Source organism: Rhincodon typus, chromosome 21, assembly GCF_021869965.1.
Source record: "Rhincodon typus isolate 14 chromosome 21, sRhiTyp1.1, whole genome shotgun sequence".
In the NCBI taxonomy this organism is placed as follows: domain Eukaryota; kingdom Metazoa; phylum Chordata; class Chondrichthyes; order Orectolobiformes; family Rhincodontidae; genus Rhincodon; species Rhincodon typus.
The window spans coordinates 20754276-20774882 of record NC_063352.1 but is presented as its reverse complement, the minus strand read 5'-3'; the positions used below and the strand labels follow the sequence as shown (position 1 = coordinate 20774882).

The 20607-nt window shown below is 39.0% G+C and overlaps 1 protein-coding gene across 2 annotated transcripts in view; it reads right to left on the bottom strand.

The window, feature by feature from the left end:
• The window catches only part of lmf1 (lipase maturation factor 1), a 578934-nt gene that overhangs the window by 296153 nt on the left and 262174 nt on the right, over positions 1-20607 (bottom strand). For both annotated transcript variants that reach the window (XM_048609600.1, XM_048609601.1), the window contains exon 5: positions 14150-14215. In XM_048609600.1, coding sequence (XP_048465557.1) covers positions 14150-14215 — 66 coding nt within the window. The remainder of the gene's footprint in view (positions 1-14149; positions 14216-20607) is intronic.

The window sequence follows — 20607 nt, the reverse complement described above, 5'->3', positions numbered from 1 at the left end:
CCGTACTCTCACTCTCAACCCATACATACATCAGTCACCTGACCCACCCATCCTCAGTGTGCACTGTCTTCTCATACTAATTGGAAAGTGAACACAGTTCCCGTTTGCTGGTTTCCGAGCAACATGATATCATTTGTGCTCCATAAGACATATTCTTTATAAAGGCAAGTAAATAATTTTTTAATGTCACTCGGACTTTCTTCCCCCTAGACCATTTGCAGCAATATCCTGGAGATTAACCTTCAACTCCGAAAGACATGATGACAATCCTGGACTTGACTGTCCTTTGAAATAGCCTAGCAAGCCACTCAGTTCAAGGGCACAAAAGGACTCGGGTAATGAATGCCAGCATCTTGCATCTCCCCTGTCTATAAGTACATTGTAGATTTCAATCAGATCATCTGTCATTCTTCAAAACTCTACAAAATACAGGGTTCAAATCCTAGTAATTCATTTGTTTGCTCGGTCTATATATACTGACAGTTTGTGGCATTTTCGGTCCATAAGAGGTTGTCGTAAATATTATAGAAATGTGCAAAGAAATAGTAGATTCTTTCATAAACCCCAAAGATTAAATCATATAATCCTTGTATCATATCAAAATCTTATATCAAATCTTTGGTGTTAACATTGACCAGAAATTGAACTGGACTAGCCATAAAACTACAGCAGCTTCAAGAGAAGGTCAAAGGCTAGGTATTCTGTAGTGAATAACTCCTCTCCAGTGTCGTCAAAACCTGCCCACCACCTACAATGCAAAAATCAGGAGTCTCCATTTGCTTTAATGAGTGCACTCAAAAAGTATGACACCTTTCAGGACAAAGCAGCCTGCTCAAGAACAAAAACAAAATTGCTGGAAAAGTTCAGCAGGTCTGGCAGCATCCGTGAATGAAAAAACAGAGTTAACGTTTCGGTTCTGGAGTCCCTTCCTCAGAAGCAGCCTGCTTGACGGGCACACAACCTTCAATATTCATTCCCTTAATCAACAAGGCACAGAGACTGCAGTGTGTGTCATCTACAAGATGCAAATGTAACTCACCAATGCTCCTCAAACAGCACTTTCCAAACCCACAACCTCAACCATCTAGAAAGACAAGGGCAGAAAATGCATAGAAGCACAGGCTGCACATTGTCCTCCAAGTGCCATATCACCTTGACACGGAAGTATATCACTGACCCTTTAATTCTCTGGGTCAATTCCTGGAACTCCCTCCCTAGCAACCATAATAATGTGGTGAACTCTTAGCTGCTTTCTGTGAGGGGCAATAAATGCTGGCCTAGCCAGCCATGCCCTCATCCTGTGAATGAATTATGTTAAAAAAAATCTTATGTCTCCTGCATTAGGTAATTTCGTGAATAGCACAAAAACAATCTGGAGTTATTGCCTTTTTTCTCAGTTCATTTTGAGGTACCGTTTTCAGTCATATTAAAGCTGATTTGTGGACAATAGACATTACATGGCGAATGTTAACTTTTGACGGCAGAACAATTGACCAATCAATGAAATGATACATGACTCTCCCATAAATTAACTTCCACCTGCTACAGTCTTTCCATTAGTTAAATTAGCCTTTATTTATTTGATAAAATTAAGAATTAATTGAGCTTTTATAATTCACAATCCGGAATATTTCATCTGCAGATTGGGCTTGGAGCCTCCAAGTTGCAAAGCATGTAACTTTTTTTTTCCTGTAGTGCAGTGATTGTCATGTCAACAAATGCAGCTGCAAATTTGTATAAAAAAATCCAACAAGGGTGCAAAACAAAAAATCCAGTGGTGCTGGACCACTGAAATAGGAACAGAAAATGCCATAAATATTCAAGTCAGGCAGCATCTGTGCAGGGAGAAACAGCATTAATGTATCAGGTTGATGACGTTTCTTTGGAACTAAAATGTTCCCCTGGTTAATCTGTGATGCGGTCAGATGTGAATCATTCTCTGCCATCTTTTAAAAATTCAGACTCTCTTTCAAAAGATTATCTAGATTAATATAAAACATGATTTTCAAAAATAAATTGAATGCGATCTTTGTCGATCCTGAAATGTTGGTTAACATTTTCTATCAGAGTTTTCTATGACTTTAGCTGTTGTGACGATACAACTGTGTCCCTGTTCCAATGATTTTTTTTCTCTCTTTTGATTACTGTGGATGGTATGCTGTGACGTTGAGTTAGCTAAATGCTCTTGTGTGGAACACATATGGGACCATCTTCACAATAGCTTTTACTATGAGTTAAGTACTACGAGTTAAGTAAAATGCAGTGAGGCAGTGGTGTGAATTTCGTTATATTAATTTGTTCCATGTCTCCATTACCTACATAACAAGACTGGAAATTTCCAATTGCCAACTAAAGAGGATGATGTGGTGAGTTGAACAACCCAGGCTTCTTGCCAGATTGTAAATGACATCCACGTGTTTATCCATCCATCTCTAGTTCCTAATTGCTTCTCTGTTCTGTAGTTCTTCCTTTTCCCGCTGTGGCCAATTTCCTTTGGTCCAAATCCAAGTAACTGTTTTGCAATAAAATGTTAAATTTTAAATAAAGGAAGGTTTTGCTTGACAGATTGTATTGAAATGTATTAACTTTATTTTAGTGAAAAAGAGACATCAGTAGGAAATTGAGGTCTCTGCTCATGAGATTATGTATCTTTCAATCATGATGATTTAAAGTTGAATATTACTTTGGGAGGAATGAAGTGGAACTATTTTCAATCAATATCATTCCCATGTGTTGAATATACAGTTTATTCAGAAGATTCTTTAATCATCTATTTTTAAGGGAAATTACCACTTTCAACGCAGGATAGAGTCTTTGCTGCCCAGATAGTGCTTGAATGAAATAACATATTTCTTAATGAATGGTTTTTCTCTTCTGTTGGGAACAAGCCTGCTTATGCAAGTGCTGCAAAGCAATTTTTTAAAGAAATAAGCATTAACTAAAAACTTCAATTTTTTTCTCTTCGGTGCATTTGGAAGATAATGGTTGGTATCTAGGATCAGGAAGATTTTTGCTCTTGGTTTCCAAATGGAGTTTGTCAGCCATGGACAGCCTACTAAAATCAGCATTGTTCCTGTCACTGGATTGGAAACCTGCAGAAGTTTGAATAATAGTGGAACTGAGACACTGTACATATCAAGGAATGTTACAACAGTTTGGAACTCTTTTGTAGAGAACACAAGACTCTGGGACTGACACAATGGAGTTCTTAAAGATTATAAAGAAGTTTGATACAGTAGATCTAAAAAGATGTTTCACTTGTGGGTACTTTCAGTCTCTAGACCATAAATATGAGGTGACTATTAACAAATCCAATAGGGAATTCAGGAGACACTTCTTTACCCAAAGAACAATTAGAATTTTGAGGTGAGTAGGTACATTTAGAGAAAGCTTGATAAACATGAGAGAGAAAGGCAACAAAGGATAATTTGCTTGGGAGATTAGGAGGAGGAGGGTGGGAAATGGTTCATGAGAAGCTGAAACAGTGACAGAGACTGGTTGGCTCACTAACCTGTCTCTGTGCTGCAAATAATGTAACTTGTAATATTTTAATAAATTAGAATTTACAGCACAGCATTATGTGCTGGTACACATTCCACAAAGTAAGTTGCATACTTGAGTCCCATTTCCACATGGATTTCTACATATTCCTTCAATTTCTACCTATTAGTATTTTCTTTCTTACTCTAGAAGGATGAACTGCTTGTTGAGGAGCTATGTTTCAGCTCACACAAATTCTGTAAGCTAAGGCCCAAGAAGCAATTTTGGCAAAGCCATTTTATAGTGTTAACAGTCATTTCTTGATGTCCATAGAGTGGTGGAACCATGGTTTCAAATTTGTAAAAGTAGAGGGCTTCTGCAGGCTGTTCTACTCATACAAAACGGACCATAAGAACACTGCTGCTAGTTGCATAATGATACCTGACTATAAGTAATACTCAGAACTGTGTTAATGAATTATTATTCTGCAGTACAAGCAATTAATCCAAACAGCACTGTGTACTGAAATTAAAAAAAAATAATTCTTTGCCTGTGAGAGAATACTAAACAAAATCCTTTAAGGAAATTCTTTGGGACTGCAAAATGTACTACTATCCCTGAAATAAAAGCCTTGACTGACATATTTAGATTTACTTTGGTTCCCAATTTACACAAAAGAACTCATAAATTGTGATGTCTGTAACCCCTAATTACACACTTGCTAACTGATAATCATACTGATAAAGATCAGAATGGAAGAGACTCTTGCCATTTGCAGCTTGTTTCATCATATCAATTAACCTTTGTACTTTGCTTAACAGATGCAATCATCCCCTTTGTCTTTCCTCTAGAATACCACTGAACTGGAGTCTGTCGTGACTATTTTATGACCTTGGGAGTAATTGAAAACTCATTATATGGCAATTATTTTCATGAGGATGAAAATTATCTTGCAATGTCATCATCAGCGTCTAGTAACTTGTTTGATAGGTACTGTGGGAGTCTATTGATGAGGTTAATAAAGACCTAGGCATATCTTGGGATTGGGCCAGGCTTTAGATATATATGTTAAACTCTTATTGCTGACGTTTCTGGGTTACTTATTAACCTGGGTCAAAAAGGTACCAGAAGTTTAGCGATAATGAAGCTAGGTATTCGTAAGGTACTTTTGGTCGGGCATAGAGAATAAGCTAAAGTCTGATGAGCATTTGTTAGGCCTTGAATAACCTTATTTATTTCCACAGTGACAATCCCTCCACCATTTATCTAAGCATCATCCTTGACAAAACACTCAGGAACATAAAGCACCTCTTTAAGATTGCAGAGAAAAAAATCAAAACCTAAAGCAACTTCACACGAATGTGTTTTAATCTCCATGAGATTTCAGTATTGAGATAAAAGAAGAGGTTCAACCATCATTTCAAACATCAATCTTGTTCCTGACTATCACAGATGTTTGTAGATGGCATTGAATTATGTTCTAGAGATGATGAAAAATTTGTCATAATTCACTCATAGAATGCAAGTATCACTGGTAAATTACCTTGGAAAAGGTGTTGTTGAGCTGCTTTCTTGAGCTACTACAAATTATTATTTGGGGGTGGGGGGAGGAGGTGTGGGGTACTCACAACGTTGCTACGATGGGAGTTGCAGGAATTGATCCAGAGAATTAAAGGGTCAGTGATATATTTCTGTGTCAAGGCGATATGGTGCTTGGAGGACAATGTACAGCCTGTGCTGCCATGCATTTTCTCCCTTGTCTTTCTAGGTAGTTGAGGTCATGGGTTTGGGAAGTGCTGTTTGAGGAGCATTGGTGAGTTACATTTGCATCTTGCAGATGACACACACTGCAGCCTGGTGGTGGATTGCATACCAATCAAGCAGGCTGCTTTGTCCTGAAAGGTGTCACACGTTTTGAGTGTTGTTGGAGCTGCACTCATTAAAGCAAGTGGATACTCCTGATTTTTGCGTTGTAGATGGTGGACAGGTTTTCAGGACACTGGAGAGGAGTTATTCACTACAGAATTCCTAGCCTTCAACCTACTCTTGAAGCTCCTGTAGTTTTATGGCTAGTCCAGTTCAGTTTCTGGTTAATAGTAACACCAAGGATTTGGTAGTGGGAGACTCAGTGATGGTAACACCATTGAATGTCAAGGGGTGATGGTTAGATTCTCTTTTAGAACATAGAACAATACAGCACAGTACAGGCCCTTTGGCCCACGATGTTGTGCCAACCTATTATCCTACTCTAAGATCAAAAATTAACCTGCATACCCTTCATTTTACTATCATCCATGTGCCTATTTAAGAGTCGCTTAAATACCACTAATGTATCTGACACTACTACCACCGCTGGCAGCTCATTCCATGCATTCAACACTCTCTATGTAAAGAAACTACCTCTGACATCTCCCTTATACCTTCCTCCAATCACCTTAAAATTATGCCCCCTTGTGATAGTCATTCCCGCCCTGAGAAAAAGTCTCTGGCTATCCACTCTATCTCTGCCTCTCATCATCTATCTTATATTAGAAAATTTATTTATATTAGAAAATTTATTCATATTAGAATCCCTACAGTGTGGAAACAGGCCCTTCGGCCCAACAAGTCCATATTGACCCCCATGGTAAGGTTCCCCATGGTAGGCTGATGGAGAAAGTGAAGTCGCATGGGGTCCAGGGTGTACTAGCTAGATGGATAGAGAACTGGCTGGGCAACAGGAGACAGAGAGTTGTAGTGGAAGGAAGTTTCTCAAAATGGAGAACTGTGACCAGTGGTGTTTCACAGGGATCCGTGTTGGGACCACTGTTGTTTGTGATATACATTAATGATCTGGAGGAAGGTATAGACGGTCTGATTAGCAAGTTTGCAGATGACATTAAGATTGGTGGAGTAGCAGATAGTGAAGGGGCCTGTCAAAGAATGCAGCAGAATATAGATAGATTGGAAGTTGGGCGGAGAAATGGCAGATGGAGTTCAATCCAGGAAAGTGCGAGGTGATGCATTTTGGAAGATCCAATTCAAGAGCGAACTATACGGTAAATGGAAAAGCCCTGGGGAAAATTGATGCACAGAGAGATCTGGGTGTTCAGGTCCAAGGTGGCAACGCAGGTCGATAGAGTGGTCAAGAAGGCATACGGCATGCTTTCATTCATCGGACGGGATATTGAGTACAAGAGTTGGCAGGTCATGTTGCAGTTGTATAGGACTTTGGTTCGACCACATTTGGAGTACTGCGTACAGTTCTCGTCGCCACATTACCAAAAGGATGGGGATGCTTTGGGGAGGGTGCAGAGGAGATTCACCAGGATGTTGCCTGGTTTGGAGGGTGCTAGCTATGAAGAGAGGTTGAGTAGATTAGGATTATTTACATTAGAAAGACGGAGATTGCAGGGGGACCTGATTGAGGTCTACAAAATCATGAGAGGTATAGACAGGGTGGAGAGGGGTCACGATTTCAAGGTGAGAGAGGAAAAGTTTAAGGGAGATATGTGTGGAAAGTTCTTTATGCAGAGGGTGTTGGGTGCCTGGAACGCGTTGCCAGCGGAGGTGGTAGAGGCGGGTACGATAGCGTCATTTAAGATGTATCTAGACAGATACATGAATGGGCAGGGAGTAGAGGGATACAGATCCTTGGAAAATAGGCGACAGGTTTAGATAGAGGATCTGGATCGGCGCAGGCTTGGAGGGCTGAAGGGCCTGTTCCTGTGCTGTAATTTTCTTTGTTGTTTGTTCTTTGACCCTCAGAGCATCCTACCCAGGCCAATCCCCCTATAACCCACCTAATCTACACATCCCTGAACAATATGGGCAACTTATCGTGGCCAATCCACCTAACCTGCACATCTTTGGACTGCGGGAGGAAACACACGCAGACGCGAGGAGAATGTGCAAACTCTACACAGACAGTTGCCTGATGGTGGAATTGAACCTGCGCCCCTAGCACTGTGAGGCAGCAGTGCTAACCACTGAGCCACTGTGCTGCCCCTTGTTAGGCACAGTCATTGTATGGCACTTGCATGGCATGAACATTACTTTTCACTTATCAGTCCAAACCTACATGGTGTTCAGGTCCTGCCACGTATGGACAGAGGCTGCTTTAGTATGTGAGGAGTTGAAGATGGGGCTGAGCATTGTGCTATCATTAGCAAACAGCCCCACTTCTGATTTTATAATGGTGGGTAAGTCATTGATTAAGCAACTAAACATGGTGGGCCTAGGACAGTAACCTGAGAAATTCTTGCATTAATATCCTGAAGCTGCAAATGATTAACATCCAACAGCTACAACCATCTTCTTTGTGCAAGGTATAACTAATATGATTGAGTTCTATAGAACTGGAGAAAAGCACTGAAAGATGAGAATATGAAAAATCATTCCAAAGTCCCACAATATGGACTGTCAGTTATAACCAAGGAAAGAAGATTAATGTGAAGGTGTGAACATTATAGGGAAGTCCTGGGGAAAGTAAGTAGCTTCAAGTACGTGGGGTCAGTGGTGGCAGGGAAATGAAAATTAAGCCAAAGATTAGCTGGTTGGAGTGACTGGAAGGGTGGCACGGTGGCTCAGTGGTTAGCACTGCAGCCTCACAGCACCAGGGACCCAGGTTCGATTCCACCCTCGGGTGACTGTCTGTGTGGAGTTTGCACATTCTCCCCGTGTCCGCATGGGTTTCCTGTGGGTGCTCCGGTTTCCTCCCACAGTCCAAAGATGTGCCAGCTAGGTGGATTGGTTATGCTAAATTGCCCGTAGTGTTCAGGGGTGTGTGGGTTATAGGGGGATGGATCTGGGTGGAATGCTGCAAGGGTCGGTGTGGACTTGTTGGGCCGAAGGGCCTGTTTCCACACTGTAGGGATTCTATGATTCTATGAGTGCAGTGGAGACTTGTGTGATGGAAAAGTACCACTGAAACTGAAAGGATGAGACTACAAGACAGCTATAGAGACCGATGTTGTTATAGACTGGAAAAATCTGGAAAACAACAAGAAGATTGGATATTAATAAAATGCAGATGCTGAGGGGATGTGTGAAATATCAAGAAAGGACAAGATCAGGAATCTCAGTGAAGATTGCGGAGGTATTGAGATAAACTACCTGAAAAAATTGAAATAATATGACCACCTGAGACAGAAAGAGAGAAGAGAAGTGGTGAAATGAGTGATGAAGATGGAAGGAAAAGAAGATGTTTGGAATGAAAGTTTGCCTTCTGTGTGATAAGACCTCTGGGATCTGTGAAGACCTGAGATCAAACACAAAGATGTTCTGGTGATTGGATTGGAAGAACGGTTGCCTGACAGGAAGAGGTGGAGGACAGTCTCAACAAACATCTCACCAAGTGTCTTCTTGCTTCAAATGAACTTCCTTTGTTTCCAAGACAAATGGATTTTATTGCTGATATGTTATATTAAGTTGTAAAGTAAGTCAGTCCAAGGTCTTACTTAACACTCAAGTGCTGTTGATGGAAAGCAATGCCCGATTAATAATGAACTGAATCAATGTGGAAATAAACTGATCTGTTATGCCACAACTCTATTTTGTGCTGCAGTCTATCGTGTTCATCTTCCCTATGGATGTCGTTAGTCCTGTAAGGTGATACAAAGGGTCAAAGTTCTAAGATGACTGTTTTAAGGGAGTACAACAAACTAAAACTTAATTTGCTGGTTAATCTACAATTAAAGTTTGACCATATTAAAGGAGTCATTTCATTACAAACTTTCCCCACACATTAGGACAGAATTGGCACAATACAAATGTTATGACCAAAAATTGAGTCTCTAATTTTTCTTACAGGTTACTCGCATTGTAATGGTTTGCATTGATGCAAAGCCAAAGCTCCTTCACATCAACACAAAATGGTTTGCAAAACTGTAGAGTGAAGTTGCTTGAATTTAATTCTGGCAAGCAGCGTGAGACCACTTCAAGGAGGTAGTTTCACACTGCAGTCAGTGCAAACACAACTTTTAAAAAGTTCCAGAGCTATCTAACATAAAGATTTAACCTTTTGAATTCTGGCAAAAAAAAGACTTGCGTTTATGCAGTACCTTATTAACTTGTCTCAAAAAAAGGATCTCAAAGCATCACATTAATGAAGTACTGGAAAGGAGATGGTAATTATTGTTCAATTGGCAAACCCAACTGCTGTTTTGTACACAGCAAAAGCCCATAAGCACCAATAGCATGAATGACCAATCAACACATTTTTAGATAATACTGCTTGAGGCTAGAATAATGCCCTAGAAAATGCTAGAATCTTGTGATTTTCTATGAATAATGCGGTGAGATTGTGAATTTCCACCAGAATCAAGCAAATGAGTGTTTGTTTAATGCTGCACCCAGAAATGGAACCTCAACAAGGTACTTTCTCAGTACCACACTCAAGCACCAGCCTAGTTTAGGTGCTCAAGGCTAGTAGTGGAACTCAAATTCATAATATCCGTCTCGGTAAAAACGGTGCTACAAGACGTCTGTTTGAAAGCAATGGGCTGGCTGGAAATTACTTCTTCAACAATATTAATAAATATTAATATATTTAACTAACATTTGGAAGGTACTGTATGGAATTATCCATATGAATGTGTACCTACAGCTCCAACGTGCCACATCTAAAACACACTACAAAGATATGAGCATTTCCATAATGAGTTCTCACTCATTCTAAGGGGATGCCAGCTAATCCTACACCAGTACCTAGTACATCACAGTATTATTATATCACTTCAAAAATAGAAAACATAAAGCAACCGGAATAAAAAAAATCAGAAAAACTTACATCCATCACAAAATCTCAATATCCACACTTAGATTAAACAAATTACAAGTTAGTGATTTAAGAGGTCAGTCAATGTATAATATGCCAATCAATCTCTGTATCATTGGATACAGGGAGTCATGACCAAATGAAACTTCAAGTGAGTTTACCAGACCGTGTATAGTTAGACCAAGCTATTGAGCCAAAATTAAAAAATTGTATAAAATATATTGATAAAGTTGAAAAAAAATAGATCCACACATTAAGTCCCTATTATCAAATTCACTTGCTGCTTTTTTTTTGATGACTATTCATGGACGTTTTGCAAAACGTAATTTTTCAGGGAAGAAAGTTAACACAGTATAGAGAAAAAAAAACAAGAAAAATATTTTTTACATTTATGAAAGTTTAAGTCCATTCAAAAAATTTATTAAACCATACATGTTGATTAAGAATACATTCATGAAAACCCTCTTTAAATTGTGAAAATTTTTTGTGACTGTGATAAACAATGTACCTTGGAGGATGGAGACAGAAACTAAGCTTACAAATTATACTTCGCAGACAGCTTTTGAAGATAACAGGCAATCTTTTCATAGCATTTACAATGGAAAATGTGTTGAGGAAAAGTTACAGTCAGCAATGACAAGTTGGAGACAATTAACCTATCTTGTGATCTCAAATGAAATAACAATTCATGTCCAAATGAACATGGAATTGATCCAATGTGTAAAACTCTAAAACATCACTCACCTTTTCTCCAGTCATGTACGAGTTAGGAACAAATACTTTTGAGCTGATCACAAATTCATGAAATTTGTGGCAAATATCAGTTTGAAAGCCTATTCTAGCCCAAATTAAATAAATGTTTTCTTCCAAGTTTCACAGTTGTCCATTCGATCAGTTCTTTTCTAATTTTAGAAGAATCTGATAATCTTCACAATTGCGATCAGAACTCCAAGCATATATCTGAGAGCCGATAATGCAAAATTATACTTTATCTAATTCAAGAGCAACTCAAGCAGGATGTCAAACACTTGATGTGGTGTAATTGGAGTAGAAGACTTTATCTGTCAGGCCAGTCCAAGGCTTTGCTTACAAAAAAGATGTCTGTTTAAGCATTGGTAATTATCTTCAACAAGCCAGTGTGTGAATGTTCAATAAATAGATAGTGAATATTCCTGAGACTAATTGCAGCTTTGTCTTCCTATAATCTTGCTGTGATAAAATGTGGAGCCAGAATGCAAACAGGGAGCTGTTACCAATCTCGTACCATTCACAAATGGAATATGACTTCAAAAGGAGAAAAAAGAGCAGATTGACACACAAATTGAGGCTTTTCTGTATTCTGCTAAAGGATATCACCCTTATGTAAAGATTTTACAGTTTGTGTGTTGTGTTTAATGATTCTTGCACTAAATCTCTCTGTAAATATTTGCACAGAATTCAATAACTATTTAGCTAGCTTTGTAGTAAATGCCTTTGGCACATAAGTATTAAGTATCACAGTATGGGAATGATAAAAAGGATGGTAAACAGAAGAAGCATTTTTAAATAGAAAGCAGAATATTTCACTTTGATTTTTTCTTTGTGTTGCTTCGTTGGTTTGGACCTCCAAAAGCAAGACTTGTACAACTGGAGCTTCCAAAACCTCATTTTATTTTATAAACTAATATTGAACATATTATGCACAAGTATCAACTCATCACTGACATTTAAGTTTTAAAAAACTTCAATCATACACAAAACTAATCCTACACCACTGTCAAAATGTAATTCAGCAAGTTTATACTGAACATAAGTGTAAAGAAAGAATGCTGTATATACATCAGGTTCATGTACACTTGAATAAAGATGTTAATGTGTTTGATGTAGCAAAGAGAAGGTTAGGACACTGAAATGATTAGAGCATGGATTATAATTTTGCTGGCTGGAGCAGGGGCAAGCAATATTGTAACTGTAAAGCAAAGTGAACTTGGTGACGCAGCAGAAATGGGGAAGGAAGCTGAGCTTGAGATAAAAATATGGCAAAGCTCCACATTTGTGGTTACAACTAGGGAACTTTATGTCAACATCAACATACAAATGCAAGCATAAGTAAGGGTTGAAGATGATACCTTAATGTCTCCTTAAACTAGAGGAAGTCATTGCCAATAAAATCCTGCTGTAAATAAAGCACCTGGAGACTTTGGTTCAGTGTAAGTGGCAGAGAAGGATGCCAACACCAGACGAATAAGTGGAACCCGATTGCCATACTTCTGCATAATATCACCACAAGATAACACGTAACTGAAGAGGAGACAGATTAAATTTGGACCCATGGGTATGTTGAAGGTGAACATGTCAGTAAAGAAGAATCAAACAAAGAATCTCATAATTGTTATGGTGCAGGAGGAGGACATTCAACTCTTCAAACATGCATCATTAGCAAATGCCAATCTCCTGCTTTCCCCCATATCCTAACACACTATTTCTTTCCAAATAATCATCGAATGCCCTCTTGAACACCTCAATTAAACCTGCCTCCACCACATTTCCAGGCAATGCTCCATCAAATCTCCTCTCAGCTGCCTTCTATCCAAGGAGAACAGTCTCAACTTCTTCGATCTATCCTTATAACTGAAGTTTCTCAATCCCGGAACGATTCTTATAAATTGCTTCTATACTTCTCTAATGCATTCTCATTCTCCCCATAATTTGGTTCCCAAAACTATATGCAAAATAATCCAGCTCAGGTCTGAAAAATGTCTTATACAAGTCCAATGCCACGTGTTTTCTCTTATACTCTATACCCCCAATTATACAGTACGCTTTACTATCTGCTCTTTCCACCTGTCCTGCCACCTTCAATAACCTGTGCACCTAAACACCCAAGTCCCTCTATTCCTGCACCCCCTTTAGAATTGCATCCCATGTTTTATATTGTCTTTCAACGTTCACCAAGGTGCATCATCTCACACTTCTCTGCATTGAACCTCATCTGCCACCTATTTATGTATATCATCAATTTGTCAATGTCCAATCTCCAAAAGTTCCACACTATCCACCCCACAATTTACAATTCTTCCAAGTTTTGTGTCATCTGCAAACTTTGAAATTGCTCCTGCATAGCAAGATTAAAATCATTAATATATATGAGGAAAAACAAGGGTTTCAATATTGACCCCTGGGGGGCTCCGCTATAAACCTTCCCCAAGATATATCAATTGACCATTACTCTGTTGCCTATCATTCAGCCAGCTTATAAATCTACATTTATAATGTCCATTTTACACCATGACCTATAACTTTCTTCAAAAGTCTATTGAATGGCACTGTATTAAATGCCTTCTGGAAATTCATGTATTCTACATAAACAGCATCACTCACATCTTCTTCAAAAACTCCAGTGAATTAGTTAAACATGATTTCCCCTCTAGAAATCCATGCTGACTGTTCCCAATAAACCTACCTTTCTCAGTATGGCTGCTAATTCTATCGCGAATAATTGCTTCCAGAAGCTTCCCGACCTCCAAAGTTAAATTAACTGGTCACTAATAAAGTAATAAACTGAAGAAACAGAGTGTAATACCATGGAGGTAGGCCAATGAGAATGTTGGAAAATGATATCATGGTCAACTAAAAGGTTAAGAATGTTAAGACAGACAGACATTGTTACAGCGACAGAGCATGTAGTCCTTTTCGGGTGCTAATGGTCCTGCTGTGTGTTTCTGACATTCACTGCTTTTGATTTCAGAATTCTTTTGAACTTTGTATAAATACACACATAGCCAACAGAATACCAGTGGAGAATGAAGAATCTGTTTCTATCCAGTTTGTAATTTATACACACACACAATACAAAAATCGCAAATTATCACACACCGATCAATCCTAAAACGGGTCACTTCAATGCAATACCTCGTGATGCAGTGTACAAACCTCGTAATGGTAATTCATACAGGTCAGGTCCTTCCAACATCGATCTCCGCGAATTTTAATCAGTCCCTGTCAGTAAAGACCAGAAGCATTCAGATTACAATTAACCACTGAGGCAGGAAACATATTAAAAATATAATTCAAAATTGGCACAGCATTTCAACACTGTAAAACTGTAGTGATACTTATTGGTGTAGATCTTGAGGAGTATATACACCGGAGCAAGATTGCTGTTCAATTAAAGGGTTCTGATAACAACAAAAGAAGCTGGAGAGGTTTAGGCTCCTTGTCAGAATGATTAAATCAGACTACACCCTTCACCTTTTTCCCATTGCTATGCATGCTTTGTTTTTTCACTTTTCTAACATTAAAACATTATGACTTGTACTCTTTATTATTCTTGGAAGGTATTTCAAAATACAGTATACTTTACAAAACACTGTGGTTATATTCACAGCCATGTTTACAAAATATTTTTCTACAGTGTATTTGAGATTATTTACAGGAGTGTGGATTTGATTTTTGGTGCAATATTCTCCTTAATTGATATTATTGATTTATACTGCATAAGCATAGTGATTGCTTCCATAACTAAGAGACTTAAACCTACCATTGTTTTAAAACATCTAACAATAAACAACCTGGAAGGAATCTGTAAGTATCAGATTGCCCTGTAATTTGGAACTTACATTTTATCTTTCATTATCTTTCACAAAAGTTAGGTTCAAATATTACTGCAGTGAGAAAGGTATTTTACATACAGAAGATTACAAGACAGCTGAAGTTACAACAGCAACAACATGCATGTTAGTCACATCTTTAAAATAGAAAAACATCCCATGTTTTTAGAAAAAAATTATGAAGTAAAATTTGAGACTGTCACATAAGGAATACTAGATCAAGGCTTGGTCGAAGGGCTAAGTTTTAAGGAATATCTTCAAGGAGGATAAATGAAGAAAGGTGAAGAGGCTTAGGGGAAGAATCCCCGAATTAAGCAGGTGAAGGCACAGCCATTAATGGTGGAACAGAGAAAATCAGGAATGTGTAAAAGGTCAGAGTTGGAGTAGCATTGAGTTCTCAGAGGATTCATCATCAACTGTTCCTTGATTCAAAGGTGATGTCCATCCAGGGTCACAAATTTCTGACATGGGTCTTCCTATAACTGACTGACTTATCTTGACCGTAGATCTTTGGGTTTGTAAGGCATGACATTCCACAAGATAGTGGGACCTGCAGTACAAGACTTGCTTCAATGCTGTCAATGCAGACTTGCTCCAGTATCTCTGAAGCATTTTCTTAGACTTCCTCTGAAATTGTGACCATTTAAAGGCTGAGAAAATAGAACTTCGCAAGGGAGATTGTTTCAGTGATCTAAAAACAGTGCCCAATCCATTGCCATTAATTTTGCAAGAGTATTATCTAAATGCTTGTGAAGCCAGCTTGAAGGACTCTAACAGCGTCCTTCTATTGAATCCAGAAGATATGGGTGGAAGCAATGCTGATGGAATTTCTCTCGCACTCTTCCATGTTGCTAATACTCTGTCTTCGTCTCACTGCAGCACAGGGGCATTTTGACAATAGAGGTTGTGGAGATTTTTGTTGTCAAACTCTTGTAGTTTACAGAAAATTGGGCTGGCTCAGCTGACCCAGTGTTGGCTCTCTTTGTTAATGATGTTTCCTTCCACGTGTACGGGAGGTGAGATGTTTATAAGGGCATGAATGGATTAACATGATTTTTGCCTTTGCATAATTCAAGGACAGGTTGAATTTCTTGTTTGTAGAAATAAGGAGATATAAAATGGCTTGCAAATCTAATGCAAAGTGAGCAATAACCTTGCAGTTTTGCAAAATATAGATCATGTACGTCTCCAAAGGTCAGTTTAGTTCGGGCACAGTGGCAACTGAAGTTAAAGAGTTTTCTGTTTGGGGTTTTCTTCATATTCACACCAGAGGCAAGTTGATCTTTCATAGGTGATTGGCTACTGTCTGGGAGTTTGTGAATAGTATTGGGTGTATTGCACAATTATGTCTGACACTAGTCCAGATTTTACAACAAAGAACAAAAAATAATATGACATAGGAATAGACCCTTCGGCCCACCAAGCCCGCACTGATTCCTAATCTTTATTTAGACCCACTACTTATTATCATATCCAATTTTTATCCATGTTCATCTCCTGTTCAGGGTCAATCAAGATACACCTTAAACATTGCAAATGCGCCTGCTTCCACTACCAGCACTGGCAGGGCACTGCAGGCCCTCACTCTGTGAAATATTTTCCCCGCACTTCTCCCCTAAACTTTCCCCTTCTCACCTTGAACCTGTGCTGTCTTGTAGTTGATCTTTCCAGCCTGGGAAAAAAGCCTCTGACTCTCCACCCTGTCTATGCCTCATAATTTTATAGACCTCCATCAAGTTGCCCCACAGCCTCTGTCTTTCCAATGAAAACAATCATTTTGTCAAGAAGCAATTGTAGAATTGTGATGAACTTCCTTGGACATCCAAAGCATTGGGCACAATCCACACAGTCTCACAATTCAGCAAATCCAATTCTTTTGACAGGTCACTTAATGTGATGGAAAGTTCTTGGTGCTAGTCTCAACATGTTTTTGAATTTGTCTGGCAAAGAGGACCACGTTAGAGTTTCCTCTGAAAGGTCAAAAGTGACAATATGTTATAAGTAGTAGTCAATTCTGGAGAATAATGCATGTCAGGATTTTCCCTTCCATGAACAGTGAGATACCTCAACAGTTCATACAGAATAGTACGTATCCTCTTGGAATTTAGTTATAATTGTCATATTACTTAAGTCATGACAGGGGTGGGGAGGTCTTTTCCTCTCAAAATCTGCAGAACTTGTGCACAGTCTTCATTTGAAGAAAGGTCGGTCAGCCTTGAATATCTGCTCCATACCATCAGGACCACAGGCTTTGTTGGTTTTTCTCATTCATTTGAATGCATGTTGCAGCTATCCCGTCGATGGTACCCATCCTTCCACAGAGTCATAGGGGCTAGCTTGGAAAATATGAGCTGTTACTATGGATTCACAATTGAGAAGTTGTTCAAAGTGTTTTTTTTTTCCAGCACTGATGGATGTCTTCATACTTATTTAGAATTGGATGAGCTCAAGCTTATGAAGGATTCAAAATGGGAGCAGCCAGGTATGCGTTAGAATAGTCAAGCCTAGAGGTACAAAAGTTTGAATAAATTTCAGCAACAGATGACCTGTGGCAGAATTAGAGACAGATGACAAGACAAAGGGGAATATAGGTCTCAAAGCCTTCAGAAATATCACCAATGTCTCCACAAAATCCCACAAATGCAATGACAGTATAGGTACTCTAATACCAGTATTTTCTCTCAGGCCAACACCCCAGAAATGAGGCCCTGGCTCAGCTCAATCAATGTCAGTGGGCAGGCCACATTATCTGCGTGTCTGACACAAAACATCCAAAACAAGCTCTCTGCTCCACCATGTTCCATCATGGACAGCAGAGAAAATGCATCACAGACATCCTCAAAGCCTCTCTAAAAACACGCAGTATGCCACCAACTCAAGGGAATTTCTTGTCTAAATCATCCAAGAGAAAAACATGGTACCAACCAGCTCAAACAGAAGGAGGAGTATCTGAAAGTCCCACCTCTTCAAACATCACCGACTCTACCAGTGGCAGGGTATGCAGATCCAACATTAGACTATCTAGACATCAGACCTCAGGACCAACACCTCTAGAGTGAAAAGCAGTCATCTTTGGTCTGAGGGAACTGCCTAAGAAGGAAATAGGTAGTTTTAGTCCAGATATGTAGATGAAAGTTCACCAGATGGTCAAATGGGACCAAACGGTGTGAATGATCTGGGTCGGCCTCAAGTAGCAGCCAGGGAGAAGGACAGAGTCATGTGATGGAGAATAGAAATCATGGTAGAGAGAATGCAATGGTTTTGAATGAACTGCAGATGCAGGATTTCAGATGACATCCATTATAATACAGAGTTGTTAATATTCTGGCACAACGTAAGCTACAATTTTCTATGCTAGAAAATTTAAAACGAACATAACCAAAGTGCAATGTGGGCATTGAATCATGAGAACAAGCAGCAGTAAAAAAAAATTCTCAGATATGGTTCAATTGGTAGCAATCCCATCTGACTCAGAAGGCTATGGGCTCAAAACCCAGAGACCTGAGTATATAACCCAGACTGGAACTCCAGTGCAGTCCTGAGGGAATGTTGCACAGTCAGGGTGCCATCTTTCATACCAAAATTAAAATCACACTCTACCTGTCCTCTCAGATGAATACAAGGGATCCAATGGCATGATTTAAAGGAGGACAGGGAAGTTCTCCCCAGTGTACTGACAAAGATATTGCTATTTTTAAGTTATTAGATAGAAATCACTGTACAGAAACAGATCTTTCAGCCCAACTACAGCTACGTTCCAAACAACCCTCCCCTCTTTTTTCATCGAAACTTATTGGGACATCCATCGATTCTTTTCTCCCTCATATATTTATCTAGTTTCCCCTTTCTACTGGTGTTGATTTATTGCCCTAAATTTTGGACTCTGCACAAGTGGAAACAACATCTTCAAGTCTATCTTATCAAACACCTTTACAATTTTAAAGATCTTCATTAGGTCACTGTTTATTGCCCTAAATTTTGGACTCTGCACAAGTGGAAACAACATCTTCAAGTCTATCTTATCAAACACCTTCACAATTTTAAAGATCTTCATTAGGTCACTGTTCAGTCTTCCCTTTTTAAGAGAAAAGATATCCAGCCTGTTAGGTTTTCTTTCGTAGTTATATTCTCTCAGTTCTGCTATCACCTGATATGAAGCTGATGAAATATATGTATGTATGTATCTGTAACTGATCAGACATTAGTATATAGTTTGAGGGAGTGAGTAATGAAAAAAGGCACTGCTATTACCTTTCCTGCATTTGAATTTCAAAATAAGTGCAGGATAACATTTCCAACCCACTGAGCTGTACCAAAGCTCATAAAAAATTGGATTAAATTTCTTCATCATCGCAAATAATAAAAAGGAGCCAGTGGCCCACAACAACAAAGACACCTGGATCATGGTAATACCACTGACAGGAAGATACACAATCAGATTGCATGGGCCTGGAGCTACGCAGCTTGTCGTGGGACCTTTGAAGTGCAGGCAGATTCTGTTTAGAATTACAATACAACAGACTAAAGAAGGCATCAGTAGTCAGAAAGACCTGATCGAATCTCAGTCTTTTCCTTCTAGGGTTACAGGGATATCTCTCGAGGTGATCTCCGAAGAATTCAGGATACATACTGCCAAAGCTGTCACCAAGAGGGAAGAGTGCACATTATAGAAAAAGACACAGAAAAATGCAAAGGAAGACAGCTGATATGAATGTAAGATTATCTTGATGACCTTATGCCATTCTCCAGCTCTTTCTGTTATCAGGCTGTAATATTTTAAATAGACATTCAAAATAGGTCCCTATTCCAAATTTTAAGAATGTCACTTTTGACCTGAATAACACAGGATAAATCAACAGTGTTTTTTTAAACCTAGAAGATATACATCAAAGTTTGGAATTTAAACCAAGCTTGCGGTATATTCCTGACATTTAAACACCCGTTTTCCTTTCAATCTTATTTCTCTCTGTTCCATTTAACTTAACAATAACTGACATTTATGTATCTCTAGCATAATGAGATATCCCAAGACACTTCACAGCAGTTTTATACATGAAGTGTGACACCAACGCACAAGAAGATATTAGGTCAGATAAGCAAAAGTTTGGGCAAAGAGGTATATTCTAAGGAATGTCTTAAATAAGGAATGACAGGGAAGAAGGTAGAAAGGAACTAGGATGGATTTTCAGAACTTATGGCCCAGTCACAATCAGTGATGAAATTAAAACTGGGTATGCTTAAGAGGCCAGAATTAGGTGAATGCGCGTATCTAAGAATTATAGGACTGAGGGAGATTATGAAGGTAGGCAGTGGCAAGGCAATGGAGGAATTTAAAAACAAAGATGAGAATGCTGCTTGACCAGGGAGAACATAGGACAGCAAACACAGAGTTGAGTCGCAAATGAGACTTTCTGCAAATAATGACACAACTAACAGAGCTTTAGATGATCCTAACTTCAAAGAGCGTACAATGAGAGAGGTGGGCCATTGGAACAGTCAAACCTAAATGCAACAAAAGCATGAAGGGCTTCACTAGATGAGTGGAGGCAGGGGCAAAATGAGTTAAGGAGTTGGCAATAGGCAAATATAGTGAACAGCATGAAAAATGCAAGTCAGCAGTGGATAAATGCATTTGCAGAGAAGGATTGACAAAATTGGTCACATCAGACATGCTGGGCAAGCCAGCAAGATGGAGCATTGGGATCGCAGCTAACAACAAAATAGCATTAAGTGCCTCGAATGGGCCTTCTCTGGATACCAGAAAAAGGCACAGAAAAAAAG